General features: G+C 43.8%; 1 protein-coding gene across 2 annotated transcripts in view; it reads right to left on the bottom strand.

The window, feature by feature from the left end:
• The window catches only part of ASCC3 (activating signal cointegrator 1 complex subunit 3), a 2,113,369-nt gene that overhangs the window by 451,971 nt on the left and 1,639,512 nt on the right, over positions 1–21,886 (bottom strand). For both annotated transcript variants that reach the window (XM_085611187.1, XM_085611188.1), the window contains exon 23: positions 11,649–11,747. In XM_085611187.1, coding sequence (XP_085467313.1) covers positions 11,649–11,747 — 99 coding nt within the window. The remainder of the gene's footprint in view (positions 1–11,648; positions 11,748–21,886) is intronic.

Raw genomic sequence — 21,886 nt, 5'->3', positions numbered from 1 at the left:
ATTGGTGCAGGACCCTGGCTATTATCTGGATACCACCTAAAGTTGTGGAACAGACTAAGTGGGAAGAATAGAAGGATTTTGCCCGTATCTATACAAGGAGGGATTTTTCAGGCGAGGAAGGCATTTTCCCCATTCGTTGGGTCTGTGTGGACTCGGCCGATTTAATGAAACAGGCGGCCGGAGGACCACCGTCCTAGACTGTGTGTACAGTTATTGTATTAACCCAGTCCTGAGGAGGCCAAGGAAAGAGTAAGGCCGAAACGCGATTGCGGAATTTTTTTTCTGAAGGAGGAGTCACAGAAATTGAGCAATGTTTGGATATTCCATGTCAGTACGCTGAGAATGGTCGACACTAACTGACAGAGTTGCAGCGTACCTTTTGGACTATCTCCCAGTGGTCCCTCCAGAACTATTTGGAGGACACTAGTTGAAACGATTTGTGATTATTTAGGGGTTAGTTTGTATGTACAAGTTGGTTTCCTTTCTTTTGTATGTTAGGATTTTGCGTATGTATAATTTATGTGCATATTTGTATTGGTGTATTGGTGTTTCCTTCCTGATTATATGTCTTACTTCATGTAGAAATGTAAAAATGTTTTGATAAAATCCTTCTAGATTAATAAACTAGAGACAGAGTAACTAAGTGTGCTCTATCTAAAAGTAATTTGCATATTTATTCCTTTATACCACTTTCTGTTTATATAATTGTTTCATACCCAGGTATATATAGGGTCAATTGGGTATAACCCTGTTGTTTGCTAGACGTCACTGCAGTACGGGAAAAAAAATGGACCGCCTGTGTCGGGGAACAAAACAGAGCTCGATAGAGACCCGTTTCGAGGCCCCCTTTAAAAAACTGCCGATTCTCAGACCCCGTGAGACCCGGCCCACTTAAAGCCCTGCAGGGAGTAGTGTTGCAACCTACTTTTTCTCAAGTTCAAAATTTTACAGACCTTTGTGAAAGGATCCCTCTTTCTCGGTTATTTTTTTTATGGTGTTTATAGTTTATTGTGTGCTACATTAATGCCTCCACACTGAAACAGAATTCTCCATTCCTTTGTTTGGAAACACAAAAACTGAACCTGTGCCCTACACACAAAATCTGCACAAAAAACTCAAAGCAAAATAAATAAAGAACTAAGCAACTCAGTGGAGCCAAACTCTTGCTTCACAAGCCAGCCGTTTTATAGCCTATTTCCATTTAAGTTTTCAGGCAATTATTCCTGCATTGTATCTGCAGTTGTCATACTATCTAATATAAAAAATGTTTTGCCTTTATCTTTCTACGGGTTAATCTTGGTACTCTCAATTTTTCTTTCACTGTGGCCACCACCTTACCGAACCATTTACTCCAACTGATTGATAATTTAGGGTTAGATGTATGCTCTTGGACTACGGCCTGATTTAACAAATACATTATGAGCTACTGTTTTATTTTCTACTTTGCCTTAGTAATTGTTTTATTTATATTTATGCACATTTTCAAATGTATAAAGTGCCCCCTTGCACCCAAGAAAAGTATTTTCCATACTATCACTCAGCGTACGCTCATTCAGCCAGGATACAACCTTTTGTTTATGCCTGGTCTTCCATAGACATAGTGCTGACTTTTTAGTAACAAAAGAAAAACACAGCCATCCTCCCCCTACCCAGATTTCTGAACTTGCACTGAGATACTGGCCTAAATGACTTCTAGCGAACATGCAGATTTTGCTTCTTTTTTCTCGACCTAATGTCTTGGAATGTGTATTGGTAATGGTTAGACGTAGATTTATCAATCCAGTCAATATGGCAAATAATGGTACTCATCTCGTGCAATGGTTTTATCCAATGCTCAGAACCAGTGGCTCCTCCTCCACTAAGGCGGTGGAGCGTCGCCTCACTGCTTTTTAGCAGTGAAATAAAGGGATAATAACTCGAGTTATTACAATTTTGTTTTTGTCCTACTACGGCAGCTGTGCTCACAGAGCAAAGGAGGAGTGGTAGCACCCTCCTAAGTGCGCAACGACTGTTTGGCCGGCCCTCTTGGGCCAGCCAAACAGCCATGTGTACTTGCATGTTCTCCATGCAGCCTGCATTACAGCCTGCGTGGAGAACATGCCCAGGCTCCCAGTCAGCGTCTGAGCGCTGAACCACGGTGCTCAGACTAAACACAACCCTACTAAGGCAGCATTGTGATTGGCTGACTGGGAGCCTGGGTGTGCTTCCTGTTCAGGCTGAGCGAGGGACTACGGAGGAGAAACGCGGAGAGGAAGTAGAGAGAATTTAAGTTTTTTCTTTTTCTTTTCTTTTTTATACCCGCTTCTCCTGGCGTTCACCCCCCCTCCCCATTGCTCCCACCCCCCTACCTCCGATCCGTGCCGGCCGCCGCTGTTCAGGTCAATTCTTTGTGTTTAGTTTTGACTACAGGTTCTGAATATCATGGCAATCTAACCCAACAGACCATTCTCTAAATGAATATATTCAATATCTTTGCTGTCGGCTATGAACAAGACTGGTCGAACATTGGTACTCCCCTGTCCATTTTCACCTTTGACCTAGATCTTTCTCCCAAGTATAGGGATATCTTCAGTATCTTAAAAATTACAATTTCGAATTACCGAAAGTGGTATATTACGTTATTAATCTGTATAAATTACCGAAAGGGGGATGTAACGTTATCAATCTGTATAAAGATCATTGTGTTCCAACTTTATGTCCTTCATCTTTTTATTGAATCTATTATCCTAGAATGAGCTCCATGTACAGTACACATCATGATGCAAAAAGGCATCATTATTTTATCCGGTGTGTTAAACTAAATGTCTAGTGCAGGGTCTGCTTACTATTACTGCTGCCGACAGAATAGTCCATTACATTCTTTTTTTATGTACAAACCAAAACTTTTAACGTTGCCTCATATATAAAATATATTTCCGTTATATATCATTAAAATCAGACTAGTGCATGCACTAAACACAATCTGAAACAATACCAGAAGGAAAACAGTAATCGTACAATAAGGCTCCTAATCTTCAGCGAGAACAGTCATTTCGTGCAGCAAATGAAAATGTCAATGTCCAATTAAATGTTGTAATCACAAATAAAATACAATAGTTAAAATGTATCAAGGAAACCAGGGCCCCTGGCTAAGCACTGCATACTATACAATGTGGTTTGGTCATCACAAGCATAATTAGATCTTAAGAGGAAAGAACCAAAAATCGCAGCGTGGGACCTGGAGTCCCATGATGTAATGTAAGCAAATGGTTAACATTTGTGGACAATAAAAGGTTACGGTATCAAAAAGAATATTCGCAAACTGCCCGCTGAACATGGATTACTTGTGTCAATCAGAAGTGGTTAAGGTTCAACCCCTACAGGTCTGTGAACATCTCAAATAGCAGGGAACATTGAAATCACAACAAAAATGCAGTACCTGCAAAGGAATAAAAAAGTGTCCCAGAGTGTCTGTGGTTAATAGTGGAGACCAGGGACGTAGGCCAACTACAGGATGTCAAGATGGACAAAGGGGCGACATGCCAAGGAAAACATGGGGCTCACATCATTGGATGCCGCTAGCTGGTCAGGTGCTGGACGGCCGCACATAGTGTGCCAATAAATAATAAAATGAATACAATCAACAAATGTTAGGCAGACTTGTGTGCTTCCCCCATCACCTCACTTGCACTTTATAGAGGTTCATCTCCCATGCAGCCTGCTTCCATACCTACTGAGAGGCTTGAAGTGTTCAATGAATGTTCGTGAATGTCGTTGTTAGTCTCTCAGAGATTGTCCATTACATACCTATGTTCTCAGGAAATCAAACACCTTTCAACCTCACTCATGTTTTATTTATTTAATTACTTGCAACGCACATAAAATTAAAAAAAAACACAATCAACTAAACTTTCGTTTATGACACAATCATTGGCCCTGGGGACTCGACACAGTGATCTAAACTGTGACTTTAAATGTAATAATAGATACACACAATTGCTAATGCATGCACACGTAGCTATAGTAATCATTACGATGCAGGCTTCAATTTCATAAGATACAATACTCCTGAAAATAATCAAGAGTCTCTCACTTTCGGTGTGGTCTCACTGCTTCTTCAGATACCTGTCGCAGATGGTTTTGAGATCACAGGACGCATGTTCTGGATAAAAAGGGGTTTATTGAAGATATACACAGAGACCCCCAGAAGCAACCTTCTCAGCTCCTCAGCTAAGCTTCACTGCTGGACTCTACAATCCAGATTCCAGCAGTAGAACCTTGTTGCTAGGAGATGGAGTAGAAACAGTAAAATATGGGGACACTAAAGAAACACAATTATAATGAAAACATAATACATCTCCCCTTTTCAATAAAATAATAAGAGAAGAATTGTAAATCTGAAATAAATATAAATACAATACAATGGCAATTGTAACCAAACTTAGAGGAAAAATTTCCAGTGACATACATAAAACGATAAGTAACACTGCTCAATTACAACTAGAACTCCAGTTTTTTCGGTTCAAACTTAATACGCTCACTAGGAGCTCTTCTAGAAAAGTCACTAGCTCTGTTAACTAAATTAGGATTTTTATCCAACCACAATTTCACTTCGACCTCGTTACACTTTACAGCCCTGAGTACATTCCACCATTTACCATCAGACAACCTGATCAAGTTGCCTTGAACCTGTATGATTTTCTTAGGTTCTGATAATTTAGAAACACCATTATTCACAATATTACCCGCACACAATCTTACAAAATCGCCTTCCTTAAAACCTTTGAAAGTTTTTTCCAACTTATCATTAGGTCTCCTTTGATAAGTGTTTTGATAAATCTCCACCTTATTGCGTATGTCCTTGTCATTAATATCTTTCTTACCACTTCTGCCCATCCATGCTGGTACCGATGAACTCTACCTTTAAGCAAACTAAAAGGAGTCTCCCCTGTTACAGAATGAGGTGTAGTCCTGTAATTCCATAACAATTTCTTAACTTCAGCTCTCCAACATCCATTCATAGATAAGGTTAATTGAATGTTTTCTCCCAAAACTCGGTTAAATCGTTCCACTAAACCATTACCCCTGGGATGATAAACAGGAGTCTTTCAAATGTCTGATGCCTAACCTTTTCAGAAAAACACCAAACTCCTCAGAAGTAAATTGTGGACCGTTCTCTGTCAAAATCTCAGCAGGACATCCCTCTCTTCTAAAGACTTCATCACAAAATGCAATGACACAACTTGATTTGACTTCACTGACAAATGCAACCTCAGGCCACTTCGAATAATAATCCATCATCACAATGGCATATTTTTCAGATGCTGCTAAACATTCAAATGGACCACATACATCAATTCCCAATCTCACCCATGGTTTCTCTGGTAATTTAGTGGGATTAATGGGTGATTCTCTCAAGACATGAGACTGGTCACTGCATGTGCAAGCTACACACTCTCTCACGAATCTCTCGACATCCCTATCTATGCCGGGCCACCAGAAATCCATTCTAGCTTTTCTCTTGACTGCTGACATTCCTCCATGACCTTCATGTAATAAGCTCACTAATCTGTTCCTTAAAGATTCAGGCACTACTAGTTTGTCACCTCTCCTTACAATGCCACTAACCACAGATAACTCCTCCCACACATCTTTGTAACATCTAACATCATCATTTATCCTCCAACCATATGCAGTAGGTAACCTTTTGATGATTTTAACCAAAGTCGCACCCGCAGCAATTGCCTCCTTCCACTCCGTCTCGCTGATAGCTTGACAAACATCAACGATGTTAGCTACCATCCATTCCTCTTCGTCAATATCATCTTCCCTATCACTGTTTACAGGTAAACGGGATAAACAATCCGCGTTCACGTTCTTCACACCAGGAACATACTTCAACTCAAATGAAAATTCTTGTAAACGATACAACCATTTTACAATACGTGGTGTGGCTCTTCCAGCCCCAAACATACACTCGAAAATGCTGTACAACCCACCAACATGCAAGCGCTTCCTTTTCAATGGTAGAATAAGAATACTCTGCACCCTTCAAGGTACGTGATGCCAAAGCTACTACCCTTTCTTTTCCATCACTTCTTTGCATCAATACTGCACCAAGACCATATCCACTGGCATCAGTCACAACTATTGTTTCATCCTGTGGGTTGAATGGACTCAAAGCAGTAGCACTTGCCACCGCCTTTTTGATGGCCACAAATGCTGACTGACATTCTGCAGACCATGTAAATGATACAACTTTTTTCATAAGATTACGTAATGGATGTACCAGATCAGAAAAATGGTAAACAAACTTGGCATAATACTCGGCCAAACCGAGAAAAGATCTTAATTGGTCCTTGTCTTGAGGGGAGGGAGCCTTTTCAAGATCCTCTACTAAATTCAATTTAGGTTTGATTCCCTCAAATGACAAGGTGTGTCCTAAACAATCAACCGTTTGTTTACCAAATTTGCATTTTTGGAGGCTAATGGTAAGGCCTGCAGTTTCTAACTTAGTAAGCACTTCTAACAATTTTGTATCATGATGCATTTCATCTCTACCCCATATTAACACATTGTTTTGAAATACCAACACATTTTTTACCTCTTTTAAAATTGATTGCATTACTCTTTGGAAAACAGCTGATGCAGAGGCTAACCCGAAAGGACGTTAAATGTTTTGATTCTGGTTGCAAACGCACCTGATGGTAGGCACTGGATAGATCAAAAGTTGTGAAACACCTCCCATCGGCAAAACTAGATAACATCTCGTTTATACGTGGCAAAGGATGTCTGTCCACCCATATGCATTTGTTTAAGTCTCTTAAATCCACACACATGCAAATATTTCCGTTGAGTTTGTGTGCGATTACAATCGGACTTAACAATTTCGATGCTTCTATGGGTTCTATCACGCCTTCTTTACATAATCTTTGTAACTCAATCTTAAATTTACCTCTTAAAGCTAAGGGAACATTACGGACTTTGTGTACTTTGGGTACAGTGTCCTTCTTCAATACAATTCGGTGCTCACATTTTTTAAGACATCCTAGTTCATCCTTAAATAAATTTGGAAACTTTTTTACCCATTTCTTGTCGTCATGACCCGTTAACAAGACTTGTAAAAGTTGATTGGGATCAAGGATGATCCCCAAATTTCTGGATCGTTTTTTTGTTTATTGTCGGCTAAATCCTTGACGTATTGAGAGGTATTCTCAATACGTTTCGCAATCTCCAACGACTTGTCTAAATGGGATCTTTTAAATCTAACAATTTCTCTTGAATCTTTGAATTGTTGGTTCTATTGATTAATTGATCCCTGATCATTTAATCCCTTAAGTCTTTAAATCTACAAGTTACAGCTAATCTCCTTAAGGCCGCAACGTACTGTTCAATTTTTTCACCTTGTTTTTGGGCGGGAGAGAAAAACTTATGTCTCTCAACTACTAAACTCAATTTTTTACCAAAATTCTCTGACAATGCGGACAAGGCATTCTCATACACATCATACTGGTCATCTTCAGAATCAGAATTCACGTTATTGGCATCTACCTGAAAATTTGGCAAGGTGCTTAAAACTTTTCTACCCTCAACCCCCAAACTTAACTTTAAAATGGCAAATTTTCTTTTTGGCAGAAATACATCTCCCCCAGTGGCTTCTAAATATGTAACAAAAGCTTCCTTCCAATCTTCCCACTCCATGCATGTGGGACCAGGGTCCTGTAAAAAAGTGGGCGGTGGGGGGATGTTCTGCGTAGCCATAGTTCATAGTACTGCTTACTCACAGTTATTAAAATAAAAAACGGGATGTTACTTTAACAATCCACCACAGTAGCAGATGTCAATAAGTAGGTGTCTCAATGTCTAAAGAAAAATAGTAACTCAATTATGTTAGAGAAAAAAAAACAAATCATCAAGTGCCATTAAGCTGAAAATGCAATCAAATGTTAATGGAAAGTTAAATGCTTTAGTTTACTGTGGCCTCAGTTACACTCGATTTTCAAGTCAGATGTGGTATTCAAACAGATAGCTCCGTGTATACATACACAATAATATTCAGGAGAGCTTAGACGCGTCCCCGCGTTGCATCATGTATCCAGGCAACAATACACATTGGCCGGTTTAGACGCGTCCCTGCGTTGCTCCAATCTGGCGACATTTCTCAAAAGATATCCACTCAGAAAGCGGATCACTTCCGTATGGATATGTGTTACGTCAACACGTTATGGAAGTTGAAGAAGCGAACGTGACCTTCGCACCTGGACGTTACTCCAGTGACATGGACATCAATCCCAAAACGCGGCAATACGGTCACTGTCCCTCGCTCCCTTCCTCGCCGAAGGCGTTCATCCGTCTCAAAGATCGACGCGCACCCAATTCATAGCCGTCCGCCACCTCAACACACAGGTTCATTCTCACCATGCCATCGGTAAGAACATTCCAAGGCTTGTTGAAGAGACGCATTAGACGATTGTTTACGTAGGGAAACTCCGTGCACGTCACGGGCACACACAGTTATGCCGATATTGCTTTATGAACTGCAACCGCCCTCTTTCACTTAGATGACAACAGCTAGGACCAATCCATTTAAAATCACGGCACAATCCCTTCACGGTTCAGGCAAGGAACTATTCAAGTCAGCGATGATCACAACAGGTGCAAACTGGGGGTCTTCCAAAATGTTCAAAGTGGAACACAGTAGTTTCTTCCAAATACAAATGTCCCAAGATATCCAAATGTATCCTTGTCCTCTTCACAGGCATCCCATCCTCGTCGCCATTTTTGAGATCACAGGACGCATGTTCTGGATAAAAAGTGGTTTATTGAAGATATACACAGAGACCCCCAGAAGCAACCTTCTCAGCTCCTCAGCTAAGCTTCACTGCTGGACTCTACCATCCAGATTCCAGCAGTAGAACCTTGTTGCTAGGAGATGGAGTAGAAACAGTAAAATATGGGGACACTAAAGAAACACAATTATAATGAAAACATAACAGATGGCACCGTGTAAAATACTACACAGAGTAGGCTTGGGGTTAGCCCCTTGCCCACAACTGCATGTATGGCTTTCTGGTTTATCTCCGACCTCTGCTCTTTATTCGATGGCTTCCCTCATTATCTTGCGTATATCACGCCCCTGGAACATTTCTTCTTTACCCTCCCTTTTGCCGAGCGATGTTGTATGCTTCCAGGGCTTACATTAAGAAACTTATTTTTATTATTGAATTTCTCCTCTCTCATTCAATGGAGTCAAGTCCTGCTCCTGTCTCTGGCTCTTTTCTTTACCCTTCTTTCACTCCTCTTGCTCTCTCCCTTCCCCGAGTCAGACCTTGGTCACCCAGTGGGTGACCAAGATGTGCTCAACTCCTCTGTGGATGGCAGCCTTGGGGAAGCCTTTGATGTTGCACCAGAGCACCCTTCTATGTCTTTCCCACCCACCCCCACCACCGTCTTCATTTCCACCATGTCCCACTGCCATTTTTTCATCTTAGTCACAGAAAAATAATAAACAAATTCAAAAAATGAAGTCAATCCTGTTTTTTGAGCAATGAGACGGGGAAATTAGCGGGGGCTCGAAACTTTGCCCGTGCTCTTTTCATCCCTACATCATCTTACCTGAGGCCCCAAACAAGCCGCTGCGTGTAGCCCACAGAAGCTCTCACAGGGCCTTGCGGGACTCTCCCAATGTCAGAAGTATGCCCCGGAGATCCCCCTGAAGGGCACATGTGCATTTCAATGGGCCACTGGGAGTTGCGCTGGGGAAGTAGGGGAGGGTTCTGGGGTATGTTACACAGTTGACCCATTCCTTGGAGCAAACTGCCCTCCCAGCTAGACAGTTTTTTAACACAGAGACGACTTATGCAGAGCTAGAGACCCTCTGGGGAATTACTGACAACAAACCAGCCACGCACTAACTGCTTCAAGCATTGTTTACTTCCGGGTTTGGCTGGAGACTCCTCTCCTGGCTAGTCCGAGCTATTCAAGACAGGTCTGCAGACCCTTTACCTACACTCCAAGATAAAGGGGAAATGGACATTGGCCTCACACAAACCCAAAAAGAATGGGACAGAATGCTTCCACACAATATACTACATAGAGCTTACTTGACCCCAGTATGACCTAGCAAAATCTATCCTATTGTCACATCAGACTGGACACATTACAACACCTCAAATGCAGACATACTACACACGTTTTGGAATCGCCCTCTGTCCCAGACTTTCTGGGCTGAGGTCTGCACAATTCTTTCGTAAACCACTGGTCAGCGTGAATTAAACTCTGTAGTATGTTGTATATTGGGGTTCTATGATCTCCTAAAATTTTGTAGAATGAAAAGCAGAGTCCTTGAATTGGTCCTTTTCCCAGAGGTTTAACATAAGCCGCCACAAACCTCACAATGCGGGGGACCCCCTGAGCTTCAGAGGGCCCCCTTAGCAAAAGTGGTAGGTCGTGAGCCAGGGAGGGGGGCCCCCTCCGTGCCCTTTGCAGGGGGGGCCCCTCAAGTTTCCTTGTGACACGCCTTCTCCTCGCTAGGTGCACAATCACAATGAGATGGAAGACTTCGTCCCTGCCCAGAATTATCCAGTGGCACGACACAGATTCGCTGGGCGGAGATCAAATTTGTATCCCTATGCCATGAAGAGGCGCATGGACTCCAAAAGAATCCCATTGCTTCCATGTGGGTCATAATTATTTTTTTCACTCAAAAATACTTAAAAGATGCCACTAGACCAACTTAGGCTGGCTAGTATGCTACATCATGTTATTACCATGTGTAATTCTGCCCTGAATAACCCACTACACATCCGAAGCACAGTAGGACTTTCTTGATGGGAGGCGTATGATCTGCCAATAGGTGCACCCAGACTCTGACACCATCTCGCCTTACATTCTCATGTTATATACCATATGACCAGGCTTATTATTGTTTTATAAAGCTGCACCTCCTTGTTTACTTTGCTTATGTTCTTAGTGATATATTGACTGCTACATAATTCGGTTAAAAAAAAGGCGGTGAAATAAAGTCGAATTATTTTCTTCACAATAACATCGTACCAGTTTCAGACACAATGCAAGAACGGTGCATCACTAAGCAATATTCCAATATATTTGTGACAGTTTGGAGGTTCTATTTCTATGATAATGATCAAGGTAAACATGAAAGCCCCAGAAAACCAGTCTTGTAATATGCCCTAAATGCAGTCTTTAGATAAGCATTACAAAAATGTTCTTTTCAATAAGAAAGCACATTTTCTTCTAGAAAAGGAAGAACACGAATGAAAAGAAATCGAATCGGTTTGCGAATGGATGGACATTGAGAGGACAACATTTCAACTCTAGGTCTTCATCATCTCCCCAAGTCTTTATAGACAACCACCAGGGTTAAGTTACCCAGTGAATCTGGCTCTATTTCTGGAATCCTGTTGACATGTGCTAATGTAACACCCACAGTTAGCACAACACTCTTATTACCAGTAACAGAAGAGGGATCGAAGACTGAATGAATATGTATATATACAAACTTCGCCTCCCGCCCAAGACAGCTCGAGTGCCATGAACAGTAACAGATAAAGTTTCTAGACACAGACTGCAATAGAGCAATGTTTGGTCTGCCGCAGTGGAACTGTAGTGGAAAATATACTTTGATAATTAAAACGTGGCACACTTACCATTTTCTTTTGCAGGAGAAAATATTCAGAGTGATAAATGTGGTCATTAGTAGGGTCCTCGACCCAAATCCACCAGGGCTCTCCCACAGTCCCGTGAACCTATACAAGGGAAAAGTATGCATGACAGTAAATATCACACACAAGTAACATAACAATATGGACACTGACTTTAGTGATGTCCCACTGGAGCACTGATGCCCAACAAGAGTTAAAAAATGTGTTAATGGGGACAGTTTGATCTTGCTACCACAGAAGGCCAGAGTCTGAGATCCATTCCCAGAAAGGGCTGAACTCTAACCATCTTCATCCTGATATTTTATGTATTAAGTATGTTGTTTTCTTCTAGCTAAGTGACTAAGGGGAAGTGAGACACTCAACAAAAATCATAAAGAAATAAAGAAAAAACACATACATAGGCAGTGATCACCTATGAAAAGTTAGAAAGATGTCAAGAAGAACGCAACAAAATGTCCGTTATCACCTTCCAAATTATAATGTCACATACGCACACAGACATTTACAGAGTAAGTAATCTATCATCTACATGATAGCTATCCAAAATGGTTTAACTTTCTGTTAGAGCTCAAGCCGTCTTTTAAATGAAAGGAAAGGCAGCGCTCCATCCTATCATTTGCTGAAGAATTAAAAATAAGTTTTTCTTAAATCGGTGGCCAAAAAGTGAATCCTATTGTAAAAATGGTCGGCCTATCCGTTTGAGCAAGGTAAAACTACAGTCCTTTCTACTTCATTTTTGTGTTGGTTTGGCTGGTTGGTTAGTTGCCGGTGGGCTAGTTTCATAACCCATCCCTTACTATGCAAATTTTATTTACCAATGCAAATAGGTGACCTAAAATGCCTTTTTACTATACACTCAAGGAAACATTCAGATCCCCTTCAAATGCCCTCAATCACAACAGATAATCTGATTACTTCATATTCTCTTTCTTGTCCTGTTCTCTATATAATCCGAGTTTGGTGAACGTAGAATACAAGTAGGACAAATTGCATAGTATAGTAATTTAACAACTAGCCCCAACCCTCTTGCAGCTTTGGAGGGCTCCATAAAAGTGTGCCATGCACATTTCTCTTGCTTTCCGTTAAATCCTCCAGTTGAAACTCACGGATGTTACTAAGAGCGAACAGGAATTACTAGCAAGAGGATAAAAGAATCCGTGTTATGAGACTATTGAACAAGTTACTTAACTTCGGTAACGATATCTGTAAGAAACATTAGTTAGTTAGATTCCTTACTTTAAGAATATCCCCAGGCATCAGGCTGGATCCGGAAAGATTTTTCGTCAGCAATACCCTTGCGCGTTGCCAGGCATCGTCGTCGGCTCCGCGTCCGTCGTCGTGATCGCCGGGATGACGTCGTCGGACTACTTAGACGCCGCCCTTGCGCGCTGACGTCAGTTCTTGTACATAGCTTTCCACGCTAGGAACACAGAGCCATGCAAGAAACCGACACTGGTGCCATGAATCTAGGACCCTGAAAGGAATGACCTTAAACCTAGATATCAGTTCACAGAACGGGGAGGATTGGTGGGGCGGTAAGGAATCTAACGAACTAATGTTTCTTACAGATATATCGTTACCGAAGGTAAGTAACTTGTTCATCTGAAAGAAACACGTTAGTTAGATTCCTTACCTTAGAATAGATACCCCAGCAATACCAACCCCGGTGGTGGGTCTGCGAACGAAGATCACACCAGGAAGTCCTGGAGAACGGAACGGCCAAAGGAGCCGTCTTTCCGGACTTAGCTGTCCAGGCAGTAATGCTTAGCAAACGTGTGCAGCGAAGCCCACGTTGCAGGGCAGTAGTAGCCGCTGTGGCCCGAGTGGAATGGGCACTCAGCCTTCTTAGCCAAGGAATAACAGGCCTTAATGCACAAAACGACCCACCGAGAGATGGTCCGCTTGTGCACTGCCCGCCCCTTCTTAGCACCGCACGTAGCCAACAAAGAGTTGGTCGTCCACCCGGAACTGTTTCATGCGGTCCAGATAGAAGGAGAGCGCACGTTTGGGGTCCAGACAGTGGAGCCTCTTCCTCTTTCGAGGAATGCGGAGGCAGAAAAAAGGTGGGCAATGTAACAGACTGGCCGATGTGAAAGGCAGTAACCACCTTAGGGAGAAAGGAAGGACGAGTCCTGAGAACAACCTTGTCCGGATGGACAGAGAGGAAAGGAGGTTTAGAAGAAAGAGCCTGGAGTTCACTCACTGTTCTGGCAGAGGTGATGGCAACCAGGAAAGCAGTTTTAAGAGTCAGAAGACGAAGAGGACAATTATGAAGCGGCTCAAAAGGAGCGCACATCAGATAGGTTAACATCAGGTTCAAGTCCCACTGAGGCATTACAAAAGGGACAGGAGGAAACATGTGAGTAATGCTTTTAAAGAATCTAGCAACAACAGGAGACTTGTAAAGAGAAGGCTGATCAGGAAGCCGTAAGAAGGCAGAAACAGCTGAAAGATATCCCTTGAGGGTGCCCAGAGCAGAGCCCTGCTGGGCCAGGGAAAGAAGAAAGAGGAGAACTTCAGAAAGAGGGGAGGAAAGGGGATCCACAGACTTTGCTGTGCACCATGGCACAAATTTGTTCCACCTGCAGGCGTATACCGTTTTAGTGGAGGGACGCCTGGCTGCCAGAATGACATCACAGAATTCAGGAGGCAAGTCAAATGGCATCAACTGTCGCCGCTCAATCTCCACGCATGGAGGTGGAGGCTGGACAGGTTCGGGTGGAGGACCTTCCCCTGCTGCTGCGACAGAAGGTCCTCCTGAAGAGGCAGTCGAATCGGGGGATCGATTGAGACTGAGTAGCTCGGGATACCAGTATCTTCGTGCCCAATCCGGAGCCACAAGGATGACTTGGGCCCGGTCGCGCCTGATCTTCTTCAGCACTCTGGGCAGAAGTGGTATAGGTGGAAAGGCGTACAACAGACCACAACTCCACTCGTGACGAAAAGTGTCTCCGAGCAAGTGCCGCCTTGGAAATTCCAACGTGCAGAACTGATGACATTGCGCGTTCTCTTCGGTGGCGAATAGATCTAACCAAGGCTCTCCCCACTGCCGAAAGAGGCCTTGCACCACGTCGAGTTCAGACGCCATTCGTGATCCATCATGCATCGGCGGCTGAGTTTGTCCGCCCTGGCGTTCAGAGAGCCCGCCAGGTGTTGAACCACCAGGGTGATGCCCTGATGTTCCAGCCATGTCCACAGGCGCAGAGCCTCCTGACAAAGGGTCCACGACCCCACGACGCCCTGTTTGTTGCAATACCACATGGCGGTGGTGTTGTCCGTGAACACCTGCACTACACTTCCCCGAACAGAGGGAAGGAATGCCTTCAGTGCAAGCCGGATCGCCCGCAGCTCCAATAGGTTGATATGGAGCCGGGACTCCGCCGGAGACCAGAGGCCTCTGATCTCCGCCTCTCCCATGTGGCCCCCCCCATCCCAGGAGGGACGCATCCATCACCACTACATGCTCCGGTTGGGGTAGGGAGAGGGATCTGCCACTGACCCAATTGCGGTCCGTGAGCCACCACTGCAACTGTATTGCAGTGCCCTCCGAGATCAGGACGTGGTCGGACAGGTTGCCCCGATGTTGAGCCCACTGGAACTTCAGGTCCTACTGCAGAGCCCGCATCCGCCACTTGGCGTGATGTACCAGCAGGATGCAGGAGGCCATTAGACCCAGCAGCCGCAGCACCATCCTGACCGAAACTCAGGTTAAAGGCTGCGTCTAAGTACTCCGACGACGTCATCCCGGCGTTCACGCCGCCGCCGACGGACGTGGAGCCGCAGACGACGCCTGGCGACGAGCAAGCGTATTGCTGACGAAAAATATTTCCGGATCCAGCCTGACGCCTGCGGATATTCTAAGGTAAGCAATCTAACTAACGTGTTTCTTATTCAACATCCTTTTTCCAGTACTTGCATAAGCTGATGCTGCACCAAAGCATTCTGTTTCTGCTTTAGATTGCCAGTATATGAAAAAAAAAATTAATTGTATTTTAACCATGAATTCTACACATATCCAATAACATTAAACATACAAAACAAAAGACATAATTCTAGATTCGAAGTCCATCACACTCTGATCACCACTTCCAAATTGTGATGCGCGACAAAGCGTTGATCAAGTAACTGCTCTGCAAACCTCCAACAGAGAGATCCCATGAGGCACTGGGCAAGAGGTGGTCATACCAGTGAAAGATCAGCCTTCAGATCTATGGACAGTTCTACTAGAGAAGAGGAGTAAATTACAGAAATTGACACCTATACCCAGAATTGTTACATCCTTGCCATATGTGATGGTAAAAATTAGATCACAGCACAGGGAGCAGAATGATGGCTTAGATCAGGAGTAGAGTTAATTGGTATTGGGACACTACAATGGCAATACATACAGTTTACATTACACATTGACCCATTTTTTATTTTTACATTATCTTACATTTATTTACAAGCTGAACTAGTGGGATATGAAAGAATAACATCATAATAAAAAAATGTTTGCTCAAGTGGCAAAGCTGGAAATTTGTCGATCCAAAACTTCAGGAACTTCTCTACTTTGTGTAGCCCCTTGATTCCTCCTGTCAGATCCCTCTACTCTAACCCTCTCTCCACAAACCAAGCACTGTGGGGTATCGACCATCAAAGTCCAGCAGGGTTCTCTGAGAGCCTCCTGGCTAGATCCTTTAAGATATCCTCACCTGGCAGGACAAGACGGCAAGGCAACTCCATCAGACAAGCCAATTTGAGAGTAGATACCCACTTTACCTTTCATGGCACCATAACTATCCCATGTAAATGTGATATAGGGGAAGGAGCATCACCCTCTGAAGATGGCTTATTAGGTAGTGGTTGAGAGAGTGCAGGGCTAATTTCCTGTTTCTGGACTGGCCCATGGAAAGGATTTGTGCCTAATAGCTTTAGTTTTGTTCAAAGTTAACATGCAGAATCTTAGAAATACCATTACAACCACCCTGAAAAAAGTATGTACAAGAATCTGCTTTTAAAATCCACTTGCCAAGCTACAAGTACACTTACGACCCCTCCTGGATCACCTTCATGGTTAAAGAAGGCTATATATATTTTTGCTTACAAAACTTTGGGGAGTATTAGCCATTACATGCAGGGCAGCTTCCTGCATACAGGCAGAATCCCATCAAGTGGGGAATTTCATTGCCACATGGAGCAACAACAACATGGCTGCCAAGTACTTGCCTAGTTCATGGTTCTCTTGGTCTCCTATTCGATTGGGCTGTTGGGCTCTATTAATGGTTCTACTCAGCTCTCTTCGATCCATCGAGAGTGGTGGTGAAAGGCACTGATTGCGGATACACAGTATATAGTAGCACTCACATCCTCAGCAAAAATACTGCCGCTTTTTTCCTGGACATACTGAAGATTCTCCGAAGAAGCCAAAAAGGTCTAGCAGTGAATGGCTGGAACTAGAAAGTCAGGCAAGTTCAAGATGGTAGAGTTCCCACAATTCAAGATGGTGATTGCCTACAATTCCTTCAGGATAAGCAGTGGCTCTATGACCTTAAAGCCATGCTGACCATTTGTTGCATGCCTGTCACCATTCATAGGTTGCACTGACTCTTCGCTTTCCCCCCTGTGTCTCTAATTCACTGGACATCATCCCAATTTCTTCTTGGTCTCCTGAGGTGCTCCTGGTTTCTTGAAGTACCCTGGCCTCCCGATGTCTTCATGATTACCTGGCAGGTCTTTCAGATATCATAGAAAGGTTTACGCTTTGTTTCTGTGATACTCTTATGCAGCCTCTATCCCTCTGCAGGGAGTTCAGCCAACCATGTGTGTGCAGTGACTGATCAGGCTAGTGATTGCTCTATATTTCTCCTGTGCCTTCACTGCAAGGGATTCTTAATATGTTATGTTTCTTGGTGGTACAGACTAATGGAGGTAGAAGCTCACAGCCTCAAGGCAGTCAAATAAAATAAGGAACAGATAAAAAAACAAACCCTTGCACAAGTTATTGGCAATAGTGTACCTGCCTTGTGAGGAAGAAGTTGACTCAGAAAAGGTTAGAATTCGCTTAAGGAAGGAGATGTTGAGGTAATCAAAGCTAATATAAGCCCTTCAAAGCATTACACTGTGCCCTTATCTTTACCTTAATGTCTAGCAGCACATTAGATAATTCACTTAAATATTTCACATTTCTTATAAAGCCAATAATGTTATGTTAGTGGTATATGTCTGACCATAAATTAAATTAAAGTTGAAGTTTACATCCCCAAAATTATTAACAAACTGCAGCTGAAAATTCACTGCGCTCTACAGGGTTTAGAAGCATAACATTAAGTGGCTAATAAGTTACAGGCAGCCATCCCTCAGCAATCATTCCTTCAGGCCAATTTCAGCTTTATATTCTGTTTAAATATTCACCCCTAAGCAGTGATCTTTACATACTTTCGTGCTTTGGAGATGACAAAATGACAGCATTTATATTCTGTAAAACATGAGCACAATACTCATTTTAAAAAGAGCTAATTGTAGATTAGTGTTACTATAGCCACATTCTCCTTAGGCAGGAATTCTGAAGTTTGAGTGCAAATCAATGTTCAGTTCTTGATACATTATTGTTAGAATTACAGAAGTATAAATTATATTATGTATTCCGAGGCAACCTTGATGAGTAACGGTTTTAGGTTTGGCCGACACGTGTTCTGTTCCAGATAGTTGGGCCAATGAGCTTTATTAAGTCAAACTTTTAAACTTCTAGTTCTGTACGTAATAATATTTCAAGTTACTTTAACTCTCTATGAGAAAAAGCAGTAATTCACAATTGGACATTTTGGTGCACCAAAGCAACCAATTAGGTTGGCCTGCAGCGAGACGTGTCAAATATAAAATATCCAAATCCCCCCCCCCACCCCCAATTCAAGTAAGAAGGAGAGAGGGGTCACATGGCCCTCCCTCCCAGAGTCTTCTAGGGTCCCAGGGACAAATTCTAAGGGGAGAAGGGCATGCAGCCCCCTCCCAAGCCGCAAGAGGCACTGGGGGCCCCTCCCCCGCTGGCTAAATTAAATTTAAAAAGGGAAGGGGGGCCCTCGGTCCTTCTCCCAGAGCCTCATTAGGCCCCAGGGCCAAATTCAATTAAAACAAGCATTGGCAAAGCCAATAGGTCTCGCCTTTGGGATCTTATAATTTTTTTAGCAATGTAACAGTTGTTGTTTTTGCACTAAGGATTTTGTTTTGGATAATTAAACATTTTTTTTGCTTTTATTGTATATGGAAATACGTTTTCTAGCAGTTTGGCTTATCCCTGAATTAATGTGTAAAGCGTTTGTGCAATACGTACATAGCAACATCATACTCTCCTTTAACTGCATACTATATCTCAAGCTGAACTAAAACTTAATGTAAAGAATGTTAAAAAAATGGCAAGCAGAGAAGTTAAGGAGAATGTAGCATTTTGTCGAGCTGTGAAGTGGAAAACTTTAGCAATGCATCGACACCAAGTGTAGCCGCCATCCAGTCTGGACTGGTGTGAAACGTCCGAACAGTTAATACCTGTGGTTAAATGGGAGTCTGCCGAAGCTGAATAAAGACAACGGTTTCCACCTCGTAAATATCAGTATCAGCGTTAGGAGAGGCAAATGTGGCGTCACTGCAGTTGCACATATGGGTGAAGTTTTAAAAGCAATATAGGATGTTTGTAGCAGTCAAAAGCAGAGACCGAAACAGAGATGTTCAATAATGAAGTCAAAACAAAAACAGTTATTTATACAACAAAAAGAGAAGCAGGGTTGTCTGGCGTTTAATAAGTGCTTAATCTAATAATAACCGGGATAGAGGGAAATGCGAAAATGAGCTTCAATTAGATAAAGTATATTACTTGTGGACGAGGCTGGCTTTGGGGAAATGCACGCGAGTTCAAACTGCAAAAGGCCCGCGCTATATTTATTTTTTATTAACAAGCCGGAAATGTTTGTTTAAGAACGAAAAAGTTTCTAAATCGTGTACGAGGCTGGCTTTGGTGAGAGCACGTCAGTTGAAAATGACAAAGGGCAGCACTCACACGCGTGCTTGGAAAAGTAAAACAAAATCACACTGCTGTCACTGCAATGATGTGTTTGCTGGGGCCACGCTCTATTTATTTAAGCCGGCTTTGAGAGAGGGGACGTGAATTCAAAATGCTAAAGGGACGCTAATAATAACGCGACGGAGGTGTGAGTTTAATAATGAAAAGTGTATAAATCGCAAAACAAGGAGGCATGTCTGGCGAGTGGTGTGCAATGTGCGCACGCTGTAAGGGTGCCTGCGAGCGATGCGCTTAATGAGCCATGACAAGAGAGGAAAGCCAGATGGCGCCTGTGCGCGTAACTGTGCGCGTAACTGCAAGCTTTAGGCCACAAGCAAAAGCGTTTGGTCAGCTTTTTGAAGCCCCCTTACTAAAATTCTCGCCAGAGCAGCGCATGCGCTGGCTCAGACGAGACCTAAAAAAGGGAATAGGCTGCGAGGCCCCACTGCCAGAGGATATGTAGGCCCTAGGTACTCCATCCCCTGGGGACACAGCCAACATAAAAGGGACTCCTCAATAGGCCCTGAGGACCCCATTCTCCAGGGCTGAATTTTAAAAGGGGGGAGGGAATGTGGCACCCCCCTCCAGGCCTTATTTAGCCCCGGGGCGTTCCTCAGCGATTCACGTCACCGGCCGCGTCCAGCAGCGGGTGCGGCCCTCCATTGGTCCCTACGGCCGCGCCTCCCAGAAGCTGCCAGCTCATTGCCTTCCGCGCCCGGCCCCCAGAACAAGGCAACCTCATTGGCTCCCGGGTCGAGGGAACACAGAGAGCCCACCAGGAACATCGACGCGGACGCTCCAAGGACAGCGGGAGCCCCCGACCTGCCCCCCAGGCCGGGACAGAGCCGCGCCTACTTTTTGTGGCCCGAAGCCTACAGGTAACCCCCCCGGGGGAGGGCAGGAATCATAGGGGACGGCAGGGCTGCCGAGGAGCCTTGCGCGATCAGCGTGCCAGCCCCGTGATCGCCCCTCACCTCAGGGAGCTGCAACCGGGTCCTGCAGGCCCATTTGAATCTTCATTGTGGAGCGGTTGGGCTGGGCCGGGCCTGAGACTGTGATAAATGTAGATGACTCGCCACATGGATTAGCCTTTGTTCTATGCCCTTCGCAGAGTGCACCTACACAGGAAATGTTGCCTGGAATATCCCTACCAACCAAGTGCTATCCTGATTAATGTGAACACCGAAATGTTGTGCCTATGATGCCCCTGGTTACCGAGAATCTTGTTGTTATGGGCCTGAAGTTTTAGAGAGGAATTTACACCTGTTTTGTGCAGAAATGAATTACCTGTCATCTTGAGATTCGCTGACCCATTGATGTGAATGAACTGACTGTTGCCCTGAGATTCACTGCCTTATTTGTTGGAATGAATTAATTGTTGCCCTGCGATCACCTGTTTTAGTTACTTGAATGAATTTACTGCTGTCGTGAGATTACTTGCATTATTCCTGAAATGAACTGATTTGCCATGACGTGAGATAGATAAAAGATCTTGTTTTACCAAACAACTTGGTGTGGTGTCCTTCATTGTGTGCGCATGACTGAGTCTGGGTGGGTGAGTGCTGCACAACCGCTTTACACATTGCCTTCGGGTGCCTTCCTACCTAGAGCCAAGCTAACACGTCAGAATTGGTGACCCCAGTTCTAACAAAGACTAAAGTAGGAACTAGACAAAAATCATTTGCGAGATTCAAGGAACCTGCTGGAAAAAGATAACTGGACCTGTTTTAATGCTTGAGCAATGGCTGAACACCATAAAAATGTGCTTAAAATGTCACAAAAAATAAACAGAAGTAAACAAGTGCCATCTGAGGGCCAGATTAAGAGTTTGGCAGTGTGGAAGCGGCCTGCCACGCCACCGCCTCGCTACCACACCGCCAAACTTGACCCCCGGCCAGATTAGGAGGTGTCTCCTGGTCTGGCGGGGGATCCTTTGGCAGTCCCATGGCAGTGTTGTGCTAAGGCTCATATGTGAGCCTTAGCAAGCCAGTGCCATGGGAGCGCCAAAGCTTGTTCCTGAACGCATGGACTGTGAAGTCCATGCCATGCAGGAACAGGGGGTGCATGCACGCAGGGCGGCACACCATGAGCCCCTCTGCATGCACCCCCAGGCCTTGAGGCAACAAGGGGAACTATAGTGCCTCCTTTGTTTCCTCACCACTATACTTTTCATGGGGGGGCTCACCGCCAT

Source organism: Triturus cristatus, chromosome 6 (assembly GCF_964204655.1).
Source record: "Triturus cristatus chromosome 6, aTriCri1.1, whole genome shotgun sequence".
Classification (NCBI taxonomy): domain Eukaryota; kingdom Metazoa; phylum Chordata; class Amphibia; order Caudata; family Salamandridae; genus Triturus; species Triturus cristatus.
The sequence above is the reverse complement of the archived record's forward strand: the minus strand, read 5'-3'. Positions and strand labels throughout refer to the sequence as shown.